Below are 23,114 nucleotides of genomic sequence, written 5' to 3'. Positions count from 1 at the left end.
TTGCTTGATGCGCAATGAAGTGTCGTTGGCCTATATATATGTTGGGTTTAATTAGGGTTTAGGGTTATCTAGCTAGGGTGTTTTAGGGTTAGGGTTAGGGTTAATTAGGGTTTAGGGTTTAGGGTTTGGGGTTTAGTTTTAGGGTTTAGGGTCTAGGGTTTAGGGTTTAGGGTTTAGAGTGTATAGTGTTTGGGGTTTAGGGTTTAGGGTGTAGCGTTTAGGGTGTAGGGTCTAGGGTTTAGGGTTTAGTGTTTAGGGTGTTTCGGGTGTACGTTTAGGGTATAATTAGGGATTAGGGACTAGGGTTTTAGGGTTTAAAGATTTAGGGATCATCGATCGAGTGCACACACACATTATTAGAGGCACCCGCGCCTTTGCGCATAAAGTGCATGCGTATATATAAGTGTGTTTTTTGGCCACCAACGATATATAGATCGAGAGAGAGATTGAAATGTGTATATATATATATCCCCAAGAATATGTTCAGATATATATTGAAATATATGCACGAATGATATGTGCAAGGTATGACATGCGCGCATGCACACTAATTGTATATATATTATGAGGCAACTTAATAGATCAAATGTGTTTTCATTCGAGAGAACTTGTCAAAATTCAAGTTAATTAATTTATCAGCGCTAATTAGTTGGTCGCCTGCTTGATGCGCAATGAAGTGTCGTTGGCCTATATATATGTTGGGTTTAATTAGGGTTTAGGGTTTAGGGTTATCTAGCTAGGGTGTTTTAGGGTTAGGGTTAGGGTTAATTAGGGTTTAGGGTTTAGGGTTTGGGGTTTAGTTTTAGGGTTTAGGGTCTAGGGTTTAGGGTTTAGGGTTTAGGGTGTATAGTGTTTAGGGTTTAGGGTTTAGGGTGTAGTACGTGTTTAGGGTGTAGGGTCTAGGGTTTAGGGTTTAGTGTTTAGGGTGTTTTGGGTGTACGTTTAGGGTATAATTAGGGATTAGGGACTAGGGTTTTCGGGTTTAAAGGTTTAGGGATCATCGATCGAGTGCACACACACATTATTAGAGGCACCCGCGCCTTTGCGCATAAAGTGCATGCGTATATAAGTGTGTTTTTTTGGCCACCAACGATATATAGATCGAGAGAGAGATTGAAATGTGTATATATATCCACAAGAATATGTTCAGATATATATTGAAATATATGCACGAATGATATGTGCAAGGTATGACATGCGCGCATGCACACTAATTGTATATATATTATGAGGCAACTTAATCAAATGTGTTTTCATTCGAGAGAACTTGTCAAAATTCAAGTTAATTAATTTATCAGCGCTAATTAGTTGGTCGCCTGCTTGATGCGCAATGAAGTGTCGTTGGCCTATTTATATGTTGGATTTAATTAGGGTTTAGGGTTATCTAGCTAGGGTGTTTTAAGGTTATGGTTAGGGTTAATTAGGGTTTAGGGTTTAGGGTTTGGGGTTTAGTTTTAGGGTTTAGGGTCTAGGGTTTAGGGTTTAGGGTTTAGGGTGTATAGTGTTTAGGGTTTAGGGTTTAGGGTGTAGTGTTTAGGGTGTAGGGTCTAGGGTTTAGGGTTTAGTGTTTAGGGTGTTTCGGGTGTACGTTTAGGGTATAATTAGGGATTAGGGACTAGGGTTTTAGGGTTTAAAGGTTTAGGGATCATCGATCGAGTGCACACACACATTATTAGAGGCACCCGCGCCTTTGCGCATAAAGTGCATGCGTATATAAGTGTGTTTTTTGGCCACCAACGATATATAGATCGAGAGAGAGATTGAAATGTGTATATATATATATCCCCAAGAATATGTTCAGATATATATTGAAATATATGCACGAATGATATGTGCAAGGTATGACATGCGCGCATGCACACTAATTGTATATATATTATGAGGCAACTTAATCGATCAAATGTGTTTTCATTCGAGAGAACTTGTCAAAATTCAAGTTAATTAATTTATCAGCGCTAATTAGTTGGTCGCCTGCTTGATGCGCAATGAAGTGTCGTTGGCCTATATATATGTTGGGTTTAATTAGGGTTTAGGGTTATCTAGCTAGGGTGTTTTAGGGTTAGGGTTAGGGTTAATTAGGGTTTAGGGTTTAGGGTTTGGGGTTTAGTTTTAGGGTTTAGGGTTTAGGGTTTAGGGTGTATAGTGTTTAGGGTTTAGGGTTTAGGTTTAGGTGTAGTACGTGTTTAGGTGTAGGGTCTAGGGTTTAGGGTTTAGTGTTTAGGGTGTTTAGGTGTACGTTTAGGGTATAATTAGGGATTAGGGACTAGGGTTTTAGGGTTTAAAGGTTTAGGGATCATCGATCGAGTGCACACACACATTATTAGAGGCACCCGCGCCTTTGCGCATAAAGTGCATGCGTATATAAGTGTGTTTTTTGGCCACCAACGATATATAGATCGAGAGAGAGATTGAAATGTGTATATATATATCCCCAAGAATATGTTCAGATATATATTGAAATATATGCACGAATGATATGTGCAAGGTATGACATGCGCGCATGCACACTAATTGTATATATATTATGAGGCAACTTAATCAAATGTGTTTTCATTCGAGAGAACTTGTCAAAATTCAAGTTAATTAATTTATCAGCGCTAATTAGTTGGTCGCCTGCTTGATGCGCAATGAAGTGTCGTTGGCCTATATATATGTTGGGTTTAATTAGGGTTTAGGGTTTAGGGTTATCTAGCTAGGGTTTTAGGGTTAGGGTAATTAGGGTTTAGGGTTTAGGGTTTGGGGTTTAGTTTTAGGGTTTAGGGTCTAGGGTTTAGGGTTTAGGGTGTTTAGTGTTTAGGGTTTAGGGTGTAGTGTTTAGGGTGTAGGGTCTAGGGTTTAGGGTTTAGTGTTTAGGGTGTTTCGGGTGTACGTTTAGGGTATAATTAGGGATTAGGGACTAGGGTTTTAGGGTTTAAAGGTTTAGGGATCATCGATCGAGTGCACACACACATTATTAGAGGCACCCGCGCCTTTGCGCATAAAGTGCATGCGTATATAAGTGTGCTTTTTGGCCACCAACGATATATAGATCGAGAGAGAGATTGAAATGTGTATATATATATATCCCCAAGAATATGTTCAGATATATATTGAAATATATGCACGAATGATATGTGCAAGGTATGACATGCGCGCATGCACACTAATTGTATATATATTATGAGGCAACTTAATCAAATGTATTTTCATTCGAGAGAACTTGTCAAAATTCAAGTTAATTAATTTATCGCGCTAATTAGTTGGTCGCCTGCTTGATGCGCAATGAAGTGTCGTTGGCCTATATTTATATGTAGGGTTTAATTAGGGTTTAGGGTTTAGGGTGTAGTGGTTTAGGGTTTAGGGTGTAATGTTTAGGGTTTAGGGTCTAGGGTTTAGGGTTTAGTGTTTAGGGTGTTTAGGGTGTACGTTTAGGGTATAATTAGGGATTAGGGATTAGGGTTTTAGGGTTGAAGGTTTAGGGATCAACGATCGATCGAGTGCACACACACATTATTAGAGGCACCCGCGCCTTTGCGCATAAAGTGCATGCGTATATAAGTGTGTTTTTTGGCCACCAACGATATATAGATCGAGAGAGAGATTGAAATGTATATATATCCCCAAGAATATGTTCGGATATATATTGAAATATATGCACGAATGATATGTGCAAGGTATGACATGCGCGCATGCACACTAATTGTATATATATTATGAGGCAACTTAATCAAATGTGTTTTCATTCGAGAGAACTTGTCAAAATTCAAGTTAATTAATTTATCGCGCTAATTAGTTGGTCGCCCGCTTGATGCGCAATGAAGTGTCGTTGGCCTATATATATGTTGGGTTTAATTAGGGTTTAGGGTTTAGGGTTATCTAGCTAGGGTTTTAGGGTTAGGGTTTAGGGTTAATTAGGGTTTAGGGTTTAGGGTTTGGGGTTTAGGTTTTAGGGTTTAGGGTCTAGGGTTTAGGGTTTAGGGTTTAGGGTTTAGTGTTTAGGGTTTAGGGTTTAGGGTGTAGTGTTTAGGGTGTAGGGTCTAGGGTTTAGGGTTTAGTGTTTAGGGTGTTTCGGGTGTACGTTTAGGGTATAATTAGGGATTAGGGATTAGGGTTTTAGGGTTTAAAGGTTTAGGGATCATCGATCGAGTGCACACACACATTATTAGAGGCACCCGCGCCTTTGCGCATAAAGTGCATGCGTATATAAGTGTGTTTTTTGGCCACCAACGATATATAGATCGAGAGAGAGATTGAAATGTATATATATCCCCAAGAATATGTTCTGATATATATTGAAATATATGCACGAATGATATGTGCAAGGTATGACATGCGCGCATGCACACTAATTGTATATATATTATGAGGCAACTTAATCAAATGTGTTTTCATTCGAGAGAACTTGTCAAAATTCAAGTTAATTAATTTATCAGCGCTAATTAGTTGGTCGCCTGCTTGATGCGCAATGAAGTGTCGTTGGCCTATATATATGTAGGGTTTAATTAGAGTTTAGGGTTATCTAGCTAGGGTTTTAGGGTTAGGGTTAGGGTTAATTAGGGTTTAGGGTCTAGGGTTTAGGGTTTGGGGTTTAGTGTTTAGGGTCTAGGGTTAGGGTTTAGGGTTTAGGGTTTAGGTTTAGGGTGTAGTGTTTAGGGTTTAGGGTCTAGGGTTTAGGGTTTAGTGTTTAGGGTGTTTAGGGTGTACGTTTAGGGTATAATTAGGGATTAGGGATTAGGGTTTTAGGGTTTAAGGTTTAGGGATCAACGATCGATCGAGTGCACACACACATTATTAGAGGCACCCGCGCCTTTGCGCATAAAGTGCATGCGTATATAAGTGTGTTTTTTGGCCACCAACGATATATAGATCGAGAGAGAGATTGAAATGTATATATATACCCAAGAATATGTTCAGATATATATATTGAAATATATGCACGAATGATATGTGCAAGGTATGACATGCGCGCATGCACACTAATTGTATATATATTATGAGGCAACTTAATCAAATGTGTTTTCATTCGAGAGAACTTGTCAAAATTCAAGTTAATTAATTTATCAGCGCTAATTAGTTGGTCGCCTGCTTGATGCGCAATGAAGTGTCGTTGGCCTATATATATGTTGGGTTTAATTAGGGTTTTGGGTTTAGGGTTATCTAGCTAGGGTTTTAGGGTTAGGTTAGTTAATTAGGGTTTAGGGTTTAGGGTTTGGGGTTTAGTTTTAGGGTTTAGGGTCTAGGGTTTAGGGTTTAGGGTGTTTAGTGTTTAGGGTTTAGGGTGTAGTGTTTAGGGTATAGGGTCTAGGGTTTAGGGTTTAGTGTTTAGGGTGTTTCGGGTGTACGTTTAGGGTATAATTAGGGATTAGGGACTAGGGTTTTAGGGTTTAAAGGTTTAGGGATCATCGATCGAGTGCACACACACATTATTAGAGGCACCCGCGCCTTTGCGCATAAAGTGCATGCGTATATAAGTGTGCTTTTTGGCCACCAACGATATATAGATCGAGAGAGAGATTGAAATGTGTATATATATATATCCCCAAGAATATGTTCGGATATATATTGAAATATATGCACGAATGATATGTGCAAGGTATGACATGCGCGCATGCACACTAATTGTATATATATTATGAGGCAACTTAATCAAATGTATTTTCATTCGAGAGAACTTGTCAAAATTCAAGTTAATTAATTTATCAGCGCTAATTAGTTGGTCGCCTGCTTGATGCGCAATGAAGTGTCGTTGGCCTATATTTATATGTAGGGTTTAATTAGGGTTTAGGGTTTAGGGTGTAGTGGTTTAGGGTTTAGGGTGTAGTGTTTAGGGTTTAGGGTCTAGGGTTTAGGGTTTAGTGTTTAGGGTGTTTAGGGTGTACGTTTAGGGTATAATTAGGGATTAGGGATTAGGGTTTTAGGGTTGAAGGTTTAGGGATCAACGATCGATCGAGTGCACACACACATTATTAGAGGCACCCGCGCCTTTGCGCATAAAGTGCATGCGTATATAAGTGTGTTTTTTGGCCACCAACGATATATAGATCGAGAGAGAGATTGAAATGTATATATATCCCCAAGAATATGTTCAGATATATATTGAAATATATGCACGAATGATATGTGCAAGGTATGACATGCGCGCATGCACACTAATTGTATATATATTATGAGGCAACTTAATCAAATGTGTTTTCATTCGAGAGAACTTGTCAAAATTCAAGTTAATTAATTTATCAGCGCTAATTAGTTGGTCGCCTCCTTGATGCGCAATGAAGTGTCGTTGGCCTATATATATGTTGGGTTTAATTAGGGTTTTGGGTTTAGGGTTATCTAGCTAGGGTTTTAGGGTTAGGGTTAATTAGGGTTTAGGGTTTAGGGTCTAGGGTTTAGGGTTTAGGGTTTGGGGTTTGGGGTTTAGGGTTTAGGGTTTAGGGTCTAGGGTTAGGGTTTAGGGTTTAGTGTTTAGTGTTTAGGGTTTAGGGTTTAGGGTGTAGTGTTTAGGGTTTAGGGTCTAGGGTTTAGGGTTTAGTGTTTAGGGTGTACGTTTAGGGTATAATTAGGGATTAGGGATTTGGGATTAGGGTTTTAGGGTTTAAGGTTTAGGGATCATCGATCGAGTGCACACATATTAGTGGCACCCGCGCCTTTGCGCATAAAGTGCATGCGTATATAAGTGTGTTTTTTGGCCACCAACGATATATAGATCGAGAGAGAGATTGAAATATATATATCCCCAAGAATATATTCAGATATATATTGAAATATATGCACGAATGATATGTGCAAGGTATGACATGCGCGCATGCACACTAATTGTATATATATTACGAGGCAACTTAATCAAATGTGTTTTCATTCGAGAGAACTTGTCAAAATTCAAGTTAATTAATTTATCGCGCTAATTAGTTGGTCGCCCGCTTGATGCGCAATGAAGTGTCGTTGGCCTATATATATATGTAGGGTTTAATTAGGGTTTAGGGTTTAGGGTTATCTAGCTAGGGTTTTAGGGTTAGGGTTAGGGTTAATTAGGGTTTAGGGTCTAGGGTTTAGGGTTTGGGGTTTAGTGTTTAGGGTCTAGGGTTAGGGTTTAGGGTTTAGGGTTTAGGGTTTAGGGTGTAGTGTTTAGGGTTTAGGGTCTAGGGTTTAGGGTTTAGTGTTTAGGGTGTTTAGGGTGTATGTTTAGGGTATAATTAGGGATTAGGGTTTTAGGGTTTAAGGTTTAGGGATCATCGATCGAGTGCACACACACATTATTAGAGGCACCCGCGCCTTTGCGCATAAAGTGCATGCGTATATATATAAGTGTGTTTCTTGGCCACCAACGATATATAGATCGAGAGATAGAGATTGAAATCCCCAAGAATATGTTCAACTATACGCACACACATGAATTACTAGAGGCACCCGCGCCTTTGCGCATAAAGTGCATGCATATGTGTGTTGTTCTGGCCACCAACGATAGATCGAGAGAGAGAGAGAGAGAGAGAGATTGAAATCCCCAAGAATTAGAGGACCCCCTTGCACAAGTGTTGGCCATCTATATATATTATGAATCCCAATAATGTTCATACATGATAGGGCATATGTGTGAAGCAATTTTTTTCTGAGAACTTGTAAAGATTCAAATTTATCAGTGCAAATGGAAACTAGTGCACATTAGAGGACCCCTTGCACACGTGTTGGCCATCTATGTATAGTTTGAATCCCAATAATGTTCATACATGATAGGCTATATGTGAATCAATTTTTTCTTCCAAGAACTTGTCAAGATTCAAATTTATCGGTGCTAATGGAAACTAGTGCGCACTAGACGATCCCCTTGCGCAAGTGCTGGCCATTACATATAGTAGTTTAAATCTTAAGAATGTTCATACATGATAGGCCATATGTGCAAAGAATTTTTTTCCCGTGAACTTGTCAAAATTCAAGTTTATCGTTGCAAATGGAAACTAGTCCAAAAATTACATAAAGGTCCAAAAGAACTAGACAATAACTAATAGGACCTGCAACTTTACAAAAAGGACCCCAAAACATATAGAAGAAAATCAATCGAGTTCTTCTGGACCGCACATCAGATCTCTGCTCCGCATCCTTTCCAGCAACTACGTCGCCGGGGACGCACCACTTGGGACGGTGTCGCCGGTAGTCGCCAGGACGAAGGAGAAGAATGGCCTCAGCAACGGCATATTGGCTCTGAGAAGGGCCGCTGAAAGGCCAAGATGTTCACGGGCAAGACGGATGACGCCGTCGTATGCCCCGAGCTTGTGAACGTTAGCGCTTGACTTCCCGTTGGCCGATCCGAGCACCGACCAAAGCAAGCCTCACCGTTAGCGCCATCACCTTGATGGCACCGATCGGGGTTTGGCCGCAAGATCCGCCGATCTGATCCGCCGATTCACCATAGGCCGATCCGAAGCCGATGACGAGATCCCCGACTCCATTGCGCCATTCTCGCTCATGGGAAACACCGGATCTAAGCTTACAACAACACTAACTCCCTCGGATCCAAATTAGCCGACTCAACTTTGCTTATCTAAATATGGATGTATCCACACATGTTTTTACTCTAGATACATACACGTCTAAGGAAAGTTGAATCAATTAATTTAGTTCGGAGGGTGTACGATATACGAGAGAGAAGTCGGCCTCGTCTCCGGCCGGCGAGGCCGCCGGAGAGAAGGGGGAGAGGAGCCGGGGAGTGAGAGAGACTCGAGAGAGAAAGAGAAGAGGAGAGCTCCCCGGGGAAGAACATTATTTTTGTCGTTCGCTCGTAGCTTGAAACTGAAAATTTCGGCCCCGCGCCAAATCATCCCGCCGAATCCATTCGAAAATCCCGTGACCAGTTTTACCCTTTTAACCCTGGTCCGGAAGTTACAACCCACCGACCATGGAGGGCTCATTCGGTAACAATGAAATATCTTGCCTAGATCCCGAACCCTCCCCACATGCCCACACCCACCCACCAACCATTCGCCCCCATTAGCTCAAAAATACTCTCACACGCCAAAGCTCTGACTCTCTACAAGCACTAGATCCGCTTCGCCGCCGGCATACTCCTCCACAACAGTAGCCTTATCGTGTTGGCTGTCCACCCACCCGATCCGCTCCCCCGCCGCCCTCGCCACCGACGGATCTGCTTCACCGCCGACCTCGCCACCGACGGATCTGCTTCAACGCCGACCTCGCCACCGACGGATCTGCTTCACCGCCGACCTCATCCACAACATAGCAATCAACGCCTTTTCCTGTCGACGCACCGGATCCTCTCCAACGGAACCGGGTCTACTTCACCGCGGCCCCCCTCCACAGAAGCCGATCTATTCCACCGACTAGCTCGGCGCACCGGCTGTATCAACTTCACCGAATCCCTTGCCAGCCCAACCAGATCCGCTTCACTAACGCCCGCTTCTACCGAAACAGGGTCGACTCATCGTCTCCCGCGTTCGCCGCTGCTGGAATGCAAGTTGCCGCCCCCGTCCACCCCGCCGCAGCTTGGTTAGTACGCTGGCCCGTTAGATCGCGGTGTTTCTTTAGCCATGTTTTGTGTAGTTATTTGCAGATCTCATATGCCATTAACTTTCTTTATTTGTTACTTCGCATGAAGTTCGTTTAAATATTGTACACTACAAAAGCATTATCCGGTCGCTACCATCCTGTTCATTCTACTGACACCTGTGTGCATCCACATACTTATAGCCTTATACCCATTCATTTGTCGCCAACCGTTTTTGTACCGCATGCTATTCCTTTTATAGTCATGCTATGGGCATTTCCAATCTGGTTGTTCTTATACCACGTCATTAGCTCACCGCTAGCCGCTAGCTGTTTTCTCGTGCCTCGCTATTCTCACACTCGCTTTTATAATCATGCTATGTGCATTTCCAATCTGCTTGCTCTTATACCTCGTCTTTAGCTTATAGCTATTTTTTTCCATGAATGCTCCTGTCGCACAGCCTTGTATAGTTATTGCTGCGTGCATGTCCGGTCTTTGTATTATCGTAGACTAACCTCGTCAATGTTATTTTTCCTAGGGATTGATCATGCGAACCACTTATTAGAATATCCAACATTAACAGCGGGGACGCTAGGGAAGGTTGGAATCTGAGTTCTTGGTTGGTAATTTTGGCGCTTACTTCCGTCATTATCTATAACCTATATGCATTGTTCCTTATGCAAGAGATTAACACTTGGAACCCCGCCATAGCAATGCCATTCATGCTTTACTATGTTTCGCCTATTTGATATGCTTGTCTTGGAGCAACTGCGAAGGTGATTTGAACCCGACATTTGGTCATTCTTAATGCCAGCTTACTTTATGTGGAAAACCTTGGCATTACCCTACTCTAAATCTGAATGTCTCGAAATTCGTATCTCATGAAAAGCAACATATAGTTGGTTTTAATCCGATATCCGGTAAATATTGGCTTATTCATTTGGCAGCTCAAGTTTTTTGTTATTTGAAACCAACTGACTTGGTCTTAAATGTGATATCTAAACACGGATTAAGGACAATGGAGCAGGAGGATTAGCATTTCACTTGATGGCTGAACCTAAAATGACAGGCATGTCGACCACGACTAGTGCACGCAAGAGAAGGACCCGCAGCGAGCCGATATGTGCTTAGTACATGCATCTTATCTTATCTTGTGCTTATTTCTGCTACATGTCGTTATCCGATCTCTACATTGCGTAATACATGTTTGAATAGTTAATTGTTGTAACTATGTTTGCAATATTACCGTAATGCAGCTTTAATGAAGCAGTCATCATTAGAAGATAGTCGCCAAAGCGACCCCGTGCAACATTATGATGTAAGTCTGTGCTTAGTACAAGTTCCATACATTGTCTTATTTATGCAACTTGTTATTATCTTATATCTACATTGCATAATAAATGTTTGAATAGTTCACCGTTGTAACTATGTTGCAATATTACTAGAATGCAGGTGTAATGAAGAAGTCCTTAGTAGAAGATAGAGCGCAAAAAGGTTCCGGGTGAGCCTATGCAACGATATAATGTAAGTCCGTGCTTAGTACTTGTGACTATCTCATATCGACAATGCTTAATACATGTTTGCATAGTTCATCGTTTAACTCTTTTTGCATTATTATCGAATGCAGTTGTGATGAAGCAATCTTCATCGAAGAGAGGCCCACAAAAAGTTCTGATCTTTCTTCCGATGCATCCTCTCATAGCCGTCAACCTAGACCATTCCTTTCATCAAACAAGAAATATCTCAAGGCTGTACTTTATAAAAGACATGGTATTGCTCGCTTTAAGATCCGTAGCCGATATGTTGACCAAGAGTACACAAGATTCAATCAAGGCGATTGCCAAATGTCAACGTGTTATTGATGATGCTAATAGAAGTCCTCAATGATTCTATGTGATTTTTTTATTTGGGCACATTAATTGCCTTGTAATTTTCCTAGTTATTTTATTTGTGTATGTAATTGTGTGTATCATTGATACCGGATTTTAGGCTCATGAAATTTAATGCAAGTTGACTAGTCAAACAACCAGGGCCCTACAACCGATTGGGCCGGCCCACTTACAGTAGTGTGGGACCCACTTTCATTTTGGGTCGGCCCACCTACTTATTGGGCCGGCCCGTTAACAGGGAAGTGGGCCCCACCAGCTTATTGGGCCGGCCCACTATCTTGTTGGACCAGCCCACTTGCTATATTGTGGACCCCACATACTAAATGGGCCGGCCCTTCAACAGGAAAGTGGGACCCACCTGTGTTTTTGGCCGGGCCCACTATCTTGCTGGGCCGGCCCACTTGCTATATGGTGGACCCCACATACTAAATGGGCCGGCCCTTTAACAGGAAAGTGGGACCCACCTGTGTTTTTGGCCCGGCCCACTATCTTGTTGGGCCAGCCCAATTGCTATATGGTGGACCCCACATACTAAATGGGCCGGCCCTTTAACTGGAAATTGGGACCCACCTGTGTTTTTGGCCCGGCCCACTATCTTGTTGGGCCGGCCCACTTGCTATATGGTGGACCCCACATACTAAATGGGCCGGCCCTTTAACAGGAAAGTGGGACCCACCCGTGTTTTTGGCCCGGCCCACTTTCTTGTTGGGCCAGCCCATTTGATCTATTGTGGACCCCACGTACTAAATGGGCCGGCCCGATAGCAGGAAAGTGGGACCCACATGCTAATTGGGCCGGCCCAATAACTTCTTGGGCCGGCCCAGTTGTTTTAAGGTGGACCCCACTAGGTAAATGGGCCGGCCCGATAACAGGAAAGTGGGTCCCACGTGTCTTGTGGGCCGGCCCTTTTGCCTGTTGACCGGTCAAACGAGTGCATTCGGCCCGGCCCACATGCTTAGTGGGCCGGCCCATTAAAGTTTTGACCAGTCAACCTTACAGGTTAGGCCCGGCCCACGTAACTAATGGACCAGCCCAGCTATATAGTTGACCGGTCAAACTAAGTCAGCTGGCCCGGCCCGCAAACTTAATGGGCCGGCCCGCTTAAGACATGGCGGGCCACGTGTGGGCCTACCATCTACCACGGGGTTTCAGCCGATTAACACCGTTAACTGCCAGTTAACGGCGTCTGCCACGTGGCAGTTTGCATGACGTCAGCAGTCAACGAGCTCCCGGAAACACTTGCGCAACGGTCCGATTTTCCGTGGCGGAAGGGCGCCCAAGCGCGACGGACCGAAAAAATCGTCGTAGGACTTTGCCTGACGCAGTTTCCACAACAGAACCCATATCGTCGGGTTAGGCCCATAGGCGACAAAAAATACCCCTTAGCGGACGATTTTGAGACGTTGTCTATCAGAACTTTTCTTGTAGTGATCCTTCCCTATTTCTAACAAGAAACCTTCTCTGGCTTATTCACAAATGTTTGGCCATGACAGTTTTCATTAAAATATTGTGTTCATGATTCCTTTAAGAAATCATACATACAGAGAGAAAAGGTAAAAGCAAATAAACTTAACGAATTTTACAGTTTTCAGTTTCTTCGGTAGAATTGTTTCATTTAGTTTTGTCAGTTAGACAATTAGTGAGTTCAACTATTATTGAGTTAGCGATTAACTTTCTGTTTTGATCAGCTTGCTTTATGTGCGATCCGAGAGAGTTTCTAGGATCACAGCTGGGCACCTCCCAAGCCATGGGATGGCACCATTAAGTCGGGGCGTAGTGCAAGCCTTGGCGCCATTTGAACTTGTTTCTGAATAAAGGGTAAGAAATGCAAATAGAACTCTGCGCCAAAACATATCGTGTGCTGCCTTAAATGGTGATGTCTTCTCAGCTTGGCTCCACCTGAGACAGAGCCATGCTATTAAGCATGGCTCCATCTGATGTGGAACCAAACAAAAAGGTTATTTTGTGACATCTTTTTGAAATAGGTTATTTTGTGACATCTTTCCAAATATAAGGTAGTTTTGTCAAAATTGATCCCTTCAGTCGCTTGCATGTTTGACCAAATTCTATTCAGTGTATATACATATCTCTAGGTTGCTTCTAAGCATTGACCTGCTTTGACAACAACCGCTTCTCCTCCATATGTTGATGAGTGGAGGGAATTTTATGGGCCACTGCATTCACATACATCACTACATTGTTCGGAAATCTATCTCTACATGATACAGATAGGTGGGCGTCCCGGTCTTATCTCGAGACGTCCACCACACTTTAGATTCGTGCATGTTTTACACAAAACACCTTGAAGTTATAGTCATCTATCATTTGCACATCCTTCCCTATTTCTAACAAGAAACCTTCTCTGGCTTATTCACAAACGTTTGGTCATGATAGTTTTCATTAAAATATTGTGTTCATGATTCCTTTAAGAAATCATACATATAGAGAGAAAAGATAAAAGCAAATAAACTTAACGAATTTTACAATTTTCAGTTTCGTCGGTAGAACTGTTTCATTTAGTTTTGTCAGTTAGACAATTAGTGAGTTCAACTATTATTGAGTTAGGAATTAACTTTCTGTTTTGATCAGCTCGCTTTATGTGCGATCCGAGAGAGTTTCTAGGATCACAGCTGGGCATCTCCCAAGCCATGGGATGGCACCATTAAGTCGGGGCGTAGTGCAAGCCTTGGCGCCATTTGAACTTGTTTCTGAATAAAGGGTAAGAAATGCAAATAGAACTCTGCGCCAAAACCTATCGTGTGCTGCCTCTCCCCCCCCCCTCTCTCTCTCTCTATCTCTTGAATCCATGTGAGATCGAGTTCAGGCTTACAAGTTGCACAAAAATTGCAGAAGAATAGAGTCACGGAGCTTGGTAAAAATGACTAGATCATCTTTGAACTATGTAAATATCAAAAGTAGGTCTCGATTTTTCACTCGTAGAAACGGCCACGAACGGAGCAAACTGATATACCAATAGATGACCGGCATTAGAGAAAAATGGATATATTTTCATTAATACTTTTCATTTCTACGAGAAAATATTCGTTCCTCTCCTAAAATAATGTATTATTTTATTCAAGAATTCTAACTTTCTCCTAAAATAAGTTAGAATTCTAATTTTAGGAGAAAAACGATCGAATAACGTCAATCGCACCCACCTTAATAAGAATTCTAACTTTCTGATCGATACCATGCAACCAGTTGGCAAATACGTTAGCAGCCGTACGAGGTGGATACAAGGTAAAAACTACTTAGATGACTGACCATATAGACCAGTCAAATTTGAACCGACAGAATAAGTGTTTGATTGTTTTATTATGGTGACAAAATGCATATTTTGTACTTGCATGCCAATTATGTTCTATAAGATTGAAATAACGTTGTCAACATTGCGCAGTGTCATATCAGAAAAATATCTGGTAAATATTATACCACTTATAGAATTGATACAACTTCAATAAAAAAAATTGATACCATCTATTCATGTTTTCACATGCTAGCTGCTGATATATGTAAACTTCAGCATCCTTATAAAGGGTAAGAAAATAGCACTATGATTACATACCAAGAATGTTGTCCTCTTTAAGCATGTTTAGGGCTAAAATCATGGCTTGCTTGCTTGTCTTACCGTAATGATTGATGTGTTATAACTTTAAATTGATGAATACTTGGTAGCGAATTCAGCAATGTACTTGTCCAAGCTTCCTCCTTCCTTCATTGCCTCCTTTGCCTTTTGGGTCCACTTCACAATATTTCTTTTGTACTCATCCTTCCTCTCCCCATCCATGACCTCTCTTATACACCTATTGATTTCACCCCTCTTTAGCGATCCATTTTTGCCTTTCTGGACACGCACACCTATGTCCCACACACTCTCCACATACTTTGCTATGGTGGGTTGGTCTGCCCAATGTGGAATTCCCACGAGAGGTACACCGCTAACGACTGCCTCCAATGTCGAGTTCCACCCACAATGGGTAACAAAACAACCTACATATAGTTTATGAATGAAATAAATCAGTTATTATTTGTCACTTTATCAAATATTGTTAATCATTTTCATAGAAAGAGGGAATATAGTTGTGGAGATAATACCGATGGCCTTGTGTGCTAGAACCTCAAGTTGGGAGAACCAAGTAACAATTAATCCATTCTTCTCACATTTCACCTTGAGTTCCTGAGATAACTTATGTGCCTCGTTGGACCTTACAACCCAAAGAAAAGGTTTGCCGGAATCGCATAGTCCATTGCCAAGCTCCTCTAGCTGGGTTTTGTCATAGTTAGAGAATGTCCCATATGATACAAGCACAACAGAGGAAACACTATGCTTCTGAAGCCACTCCATGCACGGTGAATCGCTTCCGAACAAGTTGAAACCATAAGATTTGTTGGATGGTAGACGATCATCATCAAGGTAGAATGGCGGCAAGGTCGGACCTATCATCTTTGCTCTCCATGTTGACTCCATGTAGTCTGCCTCCTGCTCGGTTGGCAAATGGTCAAATACTGAATTCACTTTAAAACCAGTGAATTGCAATCAATTAATTATAGGCACCAATGGATTAGAATAGATTCACATGGATTAGATCCAGACGTGAACTGGATTCAATTGATCATTGGTCAGTTGGATGTGTCCTAGTTGAGTAACATGTGTGTATGTTCATTGAAAGTGTAGGTACTTGTAGTACATGGGCCTCTCATGCCGTTGCAAATATTTCGAACTGTTTTTGGTGCTGCGTTCCTCTCCTAAAATAATTATTGAAGAAACTCCATTGGCAAATATTCGTATATATCAAGTAAACAATGCAATTTATGGTTTTCCAAAATGTATTATTTTGATTTGTGGTAGTTTGGATCTCGGGCTACAAGTAGACGATTATTTTCAAAATTGAGCCAAAAATATCAAATATTCAATTTTCCATGGGTATATATAGATGTGTCCCGCTCATTAAAAAACGTTGATGTGTATATCCACAAAAAACATAAAATGTTGCATCCATGAAACAGAATAATTACTTCACATCTGTTTGTACACGAAGAAAAATGGGAATTCTTTGATGTTGTAAAATATTCCTTTTAGCTGTTCAAAATAAAGGGTGGATGTAGGCATGGTTCTCTTTCCACTTCTCGATTATTTTGATCATTTCGGCACAATCTTTGGTAAATGGCATTTATGGATCGTTTCTATTGAAATAAATCCAGAACCATAAGGATCAAAAACTCCCTCCGTTTCATAATTCTTATCGTGGTTTTAGTTAAAATTTAAATTAAAACCACGAGTAGAATTATGGAATGGATGGAGTATTATGATAACAGTATGGTCTTAATACCGTATGATTTTCAATTTTCTAAAATTTTAAATTTGAAATTAAAATATAAATGTTTGCATGCATCAAACTTAAATGTTGATCTTCTAATTTTCCATCTTTTGTAGACCACATAGGAAAAGAATATAAATAAAAACAACACTCCTTCTGAATCCACGGCAATTATTATGGATAGGTGGGAGGATGAAAACACTACACGCATTGGCATGCAACCGTCTCAAACTTTGGTGTGGGTTGGCTCACTTATTGTGGCTAAGTTACACTCATTGGAAGCCTATGGATGTAAATTAAACTGCATATATCATTATTCAGTCTTACCCAAGCATTGTTGAGCCGTGCAGCAATCCAAAACCTCATTTTACCGGCTTCTTTACCTACCGAAGTGACGTCAGCGGAGACGTTATCCATGTGCTGACCAATTCTTTGACAAAATTATGAAATATAATTGAAATGTACCTGGAACTTGATTTTTTTGTGACACATACTACCATCAGGGGTTCCACTTTATGCCAAACAGTTTGAAAATGTTACCCATGTTTAGTTTTATAATTTTTTCACTTGTGTTTCAATTATTAATTTTATATTAGAGAAATGACAAAAGGGTCACCAATCTCAAAGCACTGATTGAACGGTGGATACAGTGCCCGTAGGTACCCTAGCCCGTAAAATCGGGACAGTGCTTCGGTGACTTTGCCAGCCCCCAAAGTCAGTGACTTTGAGTCACTTACATATGGGGTCAAGTGGGGACCACATAATGAAGAGCCCACATGTCAATCACCTAAAGTCACGGTAAAGTTAGCCTAACAAAGTCACCGAAGCTCAATCCGTAAAATCGCCGCTTTCAGCAACAATCACTGTGCATGTTTGTACTGTAGCATCGTTTCTGCACCACTGATCTAACATCCGACGGCTAGAGGGGCTAAGTCAGCGACACTGTAGCTTAGCTGACTTGCCTTCGCAGCGTCAGCGAATCCTGAGCGCTCAAACTTTATACAAGTTCAATTAGGAGAGAGTCTATGAATTCAAACCATGGACGCTCACGTGCAGGTTTCATGTTTGTAGATTTTTTTTTCCATGTTTTGCAACTATTGAGAGCACATCTGAAAAAAATAAAAATAAAACGATTGAGCACAAGGCTCACCTTTGGCTCGATTTCGCGGAAGGAGTTGACGAGCACGTCATCGGCTTCCTCCAGCCCCTCGAACTGCCCGATCGACGCATTGAGGAACAGGGGCTGCGACTCCGGCACCGCGGCATACGGTGGCACGTCCTCCGGCCCCAGCTCCACGCCCAGCGCTCCCCTCGCGAGCAGCTCGTGCCCGTCCGTCACGGGCAGCGCCAGCCGCCCCGCCCACAGTTCGCCGTAGACGATGTCCACCGAGCACGGCTGGGAGAAGAACGCTGCTGTGGGCACACCGGCGGCCTGCGCCACAAGCCGCGCCCACGGCAAGAGAGGGTCGTACACCAGCACGCGCACGGGCCGCCCCGCGTGCGCCTCCGACAGCAGGAGCTCCCGCAGCGTCTCGGGCCCCGCGGCCAGCAGCCGGGAGACATACTCCGCGTCTGGGGGCGAGGCCATACCGCCGGCGTCGAAGCCGTCGGAGATGGCGGCCACGCGGAAGGGCTCGCCAGGGGGTGGGGTGGTGGAGAGGATGTACCGTGTGGTGACCAAGGTGGGACGGAGGCCGTGGTATGCCAGACGGCGGCCGAACTGCAGCATCGGGTTTGCGTGGCCTTGGAAACCAGGGAACGGCAGGAGGAAGACGTTCGAGCCGGTGGCGGCCGTCGGCGGCCGTCGGCGTGCTCTCCATATTTCAGTTTGGTTTTGGGGAGTTTCTTGGGTCAGGGTGTGTACCCAATGTTTGCTAATGGACGGATAAATAGGCGTCGAAGGAGCGAAGCAGGGTGGCGTGCATGGAATTTTTATATAATCCACCCCTTCCATTGACAATGCAACAACCAAAACGTGACTGGCGTGCATTTTGGGATGATCAAATCTTTGTGGTAGGCTCTATTATGGCCTACACAAAACCCCTCTAGCCTTGCCTTTCTTATATTTTTTTGATGAAACAATATTTTGAAGATATCAAAAGCTAGTGAAAACATCTATGATCCATAAAGCAAAAGATTGGAGTAGTATAAAAGAAGAATCAACGGGACAACCGTACAACCACCAAGGAATGAGGAGCTTCATTTACAATAAAACGAAATAATGCTTGACACCGGCATGTTTCATCCACAACCGGAAAATGCGCCGTTGTCGTGCTTGTCTGCCTTTGCCGTGTGTCCTCTGTCGCGGAACAGACAAAGATAGACTCTGCCATGCATACACCAAAAAGAACACGCAACGGTAGAACACACAACAATGTCTAAAAAAGGAACACTCCAAAGAGTTGGACACGACAAGCACAGTTCAGGCACACATCAAAGCATAAACGCACGGCAAATCATGGGACACGTGGCCGTGGTGGCCACTCTTCACGGAGCCGTTAAAACGGTAGGTCTTTACTGAGTGTATCTCATGGACACCCGGCAAAGAAATTGGGCCACGTCGACTCAACTCCTAGGTTCCCAAGCGTGTCTATTTCCCCGTCAATTTATTCCACCAGAACTTTACCGTGACAAACACACGGCAAAGAACCGGAAAGTGTGAGTTTCACCTGGAAGAGAAGTCCGAACAAACTCCACACAATGTGTTTAGCAATGAAACATTGAGTGGCATTGCCACATTCAAGCAATAATGGCTGATCCTGGAGTTTTCACCCCTAGAACTCGGGAACTAGCACTCAAACAGCATCACCTAACCAAGGTCATGCTATGCTGTCGCTACATGTCAATTCATCATCGCACAACCGCAAAGAAATGGTCATCATGGGACCTAGTCACACAACTAGAACCATGCCTACACAACACATGTTGCCGAGCATGGCCTAAGACTCCCACCTTCGACACCGATCCCACGACGATGAGAGTATAAGCCGCCCACTGAAGCCTATAGACCACATACATGGGCCACATCGGATAATAGTTCCACTATTGCCATCAATTAGAGATCGATAGTGCCATCCACTCCCATCGTTGTGTGCTTCCCCCAAATAACAGAACTACCATCAGGAAGAGACCCTGGAGCCACTACCCTGGTGTCCGAACATCTCACTTGCACACAATCTAGGGCCATCGCAATATGCTATCCGTGCAAGCTCATGTTGCGCAAGGAGGCAAGCCTACCTCCGTCCGCCAGATAGATTTGCATGCCTGCGACCATGAGGTGTGGTAGGAGGGAAGAAGATGGGGATAACGGCGATAAGGGTTTCACCGAGCCACCGCTGGAGCAACTTGATCAGGCGTGCGTGGCTATTAATCTATTATTCCACCAACTCATCAGGATTAGAAAGGCACAACTGTCAAAATAGATGAACCCCTATAACTGTTTTGTTTTTATTGTGATGACCCTCGTGGTTATATATAGAGGTACATTACTTGAAGGGAAATATCAAATATGTAGACTTGAGATACAAGAACATCATAGCCTCTCTCTAATCGTGCATGTATTCTAACATCCCCTCGTTTGTAGCGGGCCTGAAGTGAATGATTGCAACGAGATTTAAAGTTTGCACTTATGTCATCTTCTCTGCCTTGTCATCATCAACGTCCTCTTCTAATGCCTTATAGTCCCTCCCGCGGTCACAACGGAAATGTTGTGGACGTTGGTGATGACAAAAAGATCTTTGACAGAGTTTTCACTGATATAATATTGTAGATGTAGTTGTGATGTCGATGTATACCCAAGAGTAGCTATGGTCGAGGTAGTCGTGATGGATGATATAGTCGTCATAGGTGTAGCCGTGATTTCCGGTGAGTAAATTGTGCGTGATTTTTTTTTTTGATGAAGTAGCAGCCATTGAAGAGTCACCTTGCGGATGCCAGATGATGCATTCTAGGGGCGTATTGGAAGTGTGAGAGGACACCGTTGTAGGTGAGACTACCAATTTTTCCAAGATTGGAGGTAAACCCACCTAGCACATAAGTTTTTGAGAGGATCGTGTGCTCTATTGTAGGGGTCAGGGGTCACCTGAAATAGTGATGTCAATGTTTCTATGCGGTCTTAGCCATCAGACGTGGTTGATACCGTCGTCGGTGTTGTGTCGCGTCCTATAGTCGTACTATCACAGGACAAATGTCCATCCTTGTGGGGGGATGTAGCGGCGACGACGTGTGTGTTGAAGAGATTGTTTTGTTGATGACGAACATGTTGATCTAGACTTTGGCGATGAAGTGTCGACGATCAAGGATCAGCATGTGATATGTTTCTTAAAGGCATCCCTTGAGGCTAGGATGGTGCCGATTCCGTACTTCACGTAAAAAGACGAAGAAGTCGTGTTCCACACCAGCTGTGTGGATAATGTTAATGGCGCTTCTTTGTAGATGTTCGACGAATACCTTGGGCTGATGTACTCGTACAACTTGGAGGAGGTGTCGTAGGTCTCTGATATCATGTCAAAGTAGAAGAATACATGTAATTGTTTCTTTTTTATTGTCATGACTCTCATGGGTATATATATACAGGGACATGACTTGAAGGCAAGATGTAGATTTGGGATACAAGAAAATTCAAAACTATCTCTAATCGTACATGTATTCCAATAACAACAACCAACCCCTAGATTATAACTAGCAGGTAAGTATGCACGCTAACAGATTCTTGTAATCAGCCTATAGCACACGCGTGCTGGTGTTGAATATAATTTCCTACTAGTAGTTTTCATAAGATAAGTTTTTTAGTAAATTTGCTAGAACTTGCTATTTTACATGCTACCAGACCTACAAGGTCCTTGTTGGTTGGCCAATGCAGTATTTTTTGTTTTTTTTTGCGAGGGCCAACGCAATAGTTAAAAACAAATACTTGCGTCATTCTTAAAAATATCCACGTTGCACGCTACTAAAAAACATGGCTTATGTTTGGAGGTGCCTAGAGCTTGAATCCAGACTAAAGGGTGCATTAGCACCGGTTCGAGCGGCCAAGGCTTTAGCACCGGTTCGTGACACACGAACCGGTGCTAAAGGGTTGACGTCAGCCGCATGGCCTTTAGCACCGGTTCGTGCCACGAACCGGTGTTAAAGGTTTTCTAGGTTTTTTTTGCTTCACACGCATCTCATGTGGATCGCCTTTTTACCTTTGTAAAATACAAAAGAAAATGATACAAAATTCACAAAATAAAATCTTTTGACAATCATGTATGTAACGGAATCTACTATTAGAGGGAATTAACAAATTTGAATTTCGACATTTTTTGCAAAAAAAAAAAGTTTAGAAAAAAGGTAAAATGACATTAACTTTTACATACGCCATCGGGAAAAATTGTATAATATACCAAAATGATCGTGGGTGAAAGTTACATCCGAATTCACCTGGATTTACCTAGTTAGCCTATTTTTAGATTTCTCAAAATTCCAAATGGAAATACGAAAGCAAGAAGATTTTAGTTTTTGCCAGAAATTTAAAATTTTATATTATTTTTTTTAAAATAAATTAATAATTCTGTCTTGCATAAATATTACTATTAATTAACCATAAAGGTTAGCTAAGTTTTAGATTTACAAATTTTTAGGGTTTTGCAAAAAAAAAGTTAAAAAATTATTGTTTATTTATTTATTCAAAATTATTATTACATCATTATTTTTATTTATTAAAAGAATTATTTAGAATTCAAACAATAAAGAAGTGTGATATCGTGACCAACATGTTAATAGATGAGATGATACTAGTATCAATAACATGTGCGCAAAGCACTTGGAAGTGGGATGGAAAGAAACTCGGAAGTTAAGCGTGACTAGATATTAAGTGTAACTAGTTGAATGCCCGTGCGTTACTACAGCCTATTTTTTATCGTCACATATATCATCCAGGAAATGTAATATACACATAAATACCGAAAAAGATAGCCACATATTTTTATAAATATAAAAATTATACTTCGCGTATTTCAATGCCATGTGTACTAAAATAAATGATTAAACTATCTCTTATTAACTACATTGACATGCTTGGGCTATTGGTTGACATAGGTGCAAACTCCATTTCTATCATTCCAGTAAGGTGCATAAGATAAATTATATATGCAAATCTAATATTTAAATATGGTCATATGTAATATGCATCATATGCATAGGGAAAAAAATCTCTTATTACACCTTTTTTATTGTGTATTTTTCTTTCAGTGCGATCGTGTCAGAGCCCAGTGTCTCCATAGCTTTTGTTTCGATGATTCCCTGTCACAAATTTCATGTTATATCATCTATATTACTTATTGAGAAACTGTTAGTCGAAGACTTATCTTAAAAGAAAAATGCCTTATTTTAAGTAATATGATCTGATAATAAATAAACATATTTAAAAATGAAGATTTAAAATATAAAGATAATTAT

At 41.9% G+C, this 23,114-nt stretch overlaps 1 protein-coding gene across 1 annotated transcript; it reads right to left on the bottom strand.

The window, feature by feature from the left end:
- Nucleotides 1-15,013: 15,013 nt before the first annotated feature.
- On the bottom strand, nt 15,014-18,669 carry LOC124705717 (UDP-glucosyltransferase UGT13248-like). The gene is made up of 3 exons (XM_047237428.1): nt 17,830-18,669; nt 15,457-15,841; nt 15,014-15,351 (listed from the first exon to the last, which is right to left on the bottom strand). The coding sequence occupies exons 1-3, from the start codon at nt 18,667-18,669 to the stop codon at nt 15,014-15,016; spliced, it is 1,563 nt and encodes a 520-aa protein (XP_047093384.1).
- Nucleotides 18,670-23,114: the final 4,445 nt, after the last annotated feature.

Source organism: Lolium rigidum, chromosome 1, assembly GCF_022539505.1.
Source record: "Lolium rigidum isolate FL_2022 chromosome 1, APGP_CSIRO_Lrig_0.1, whole genome shotgun sequence".
NCBI classification, from domain to species: domain Eukaryota; kingdom Viridiplantae; phylum Streptophyta; class Magnoliopsida; order Poales; family Poaceae; genus Lolium; species Lolium rigidum.
Note: the sequence above shows the minus strand (reverse complement) of the source record. Positions and strands in the feature narration are given on the sequence as shown.

What these genes read in the sequence shown, in the direction of transcription:
- LOC124705717 (XM_047237428.1), bottom strand. Translation starts at nt 18,669, where the DNA reads ATGCACGCCAGTCACGTTTTGGTTGTTGCATTGTCAATGGAAGGGGTG. An exon ending in TCCGCGAAATCGAGCCAAAG is followed by an intron (nt 15,842 to 17,829) that starts GTGAGCCTTGTG and finishes CCAACCGAGCAG; the next exon opens with GAGGCAGACTACATGGAGTC. An exon ending in TCTAGCACACAAGGCCATCG is followed by an intron (nt 15,352 to 15,456) that starts GTATTATCTCCA and finishes AACTATATGTAG; the next exon opens with GTTGTTTTGTTACCCATTGT.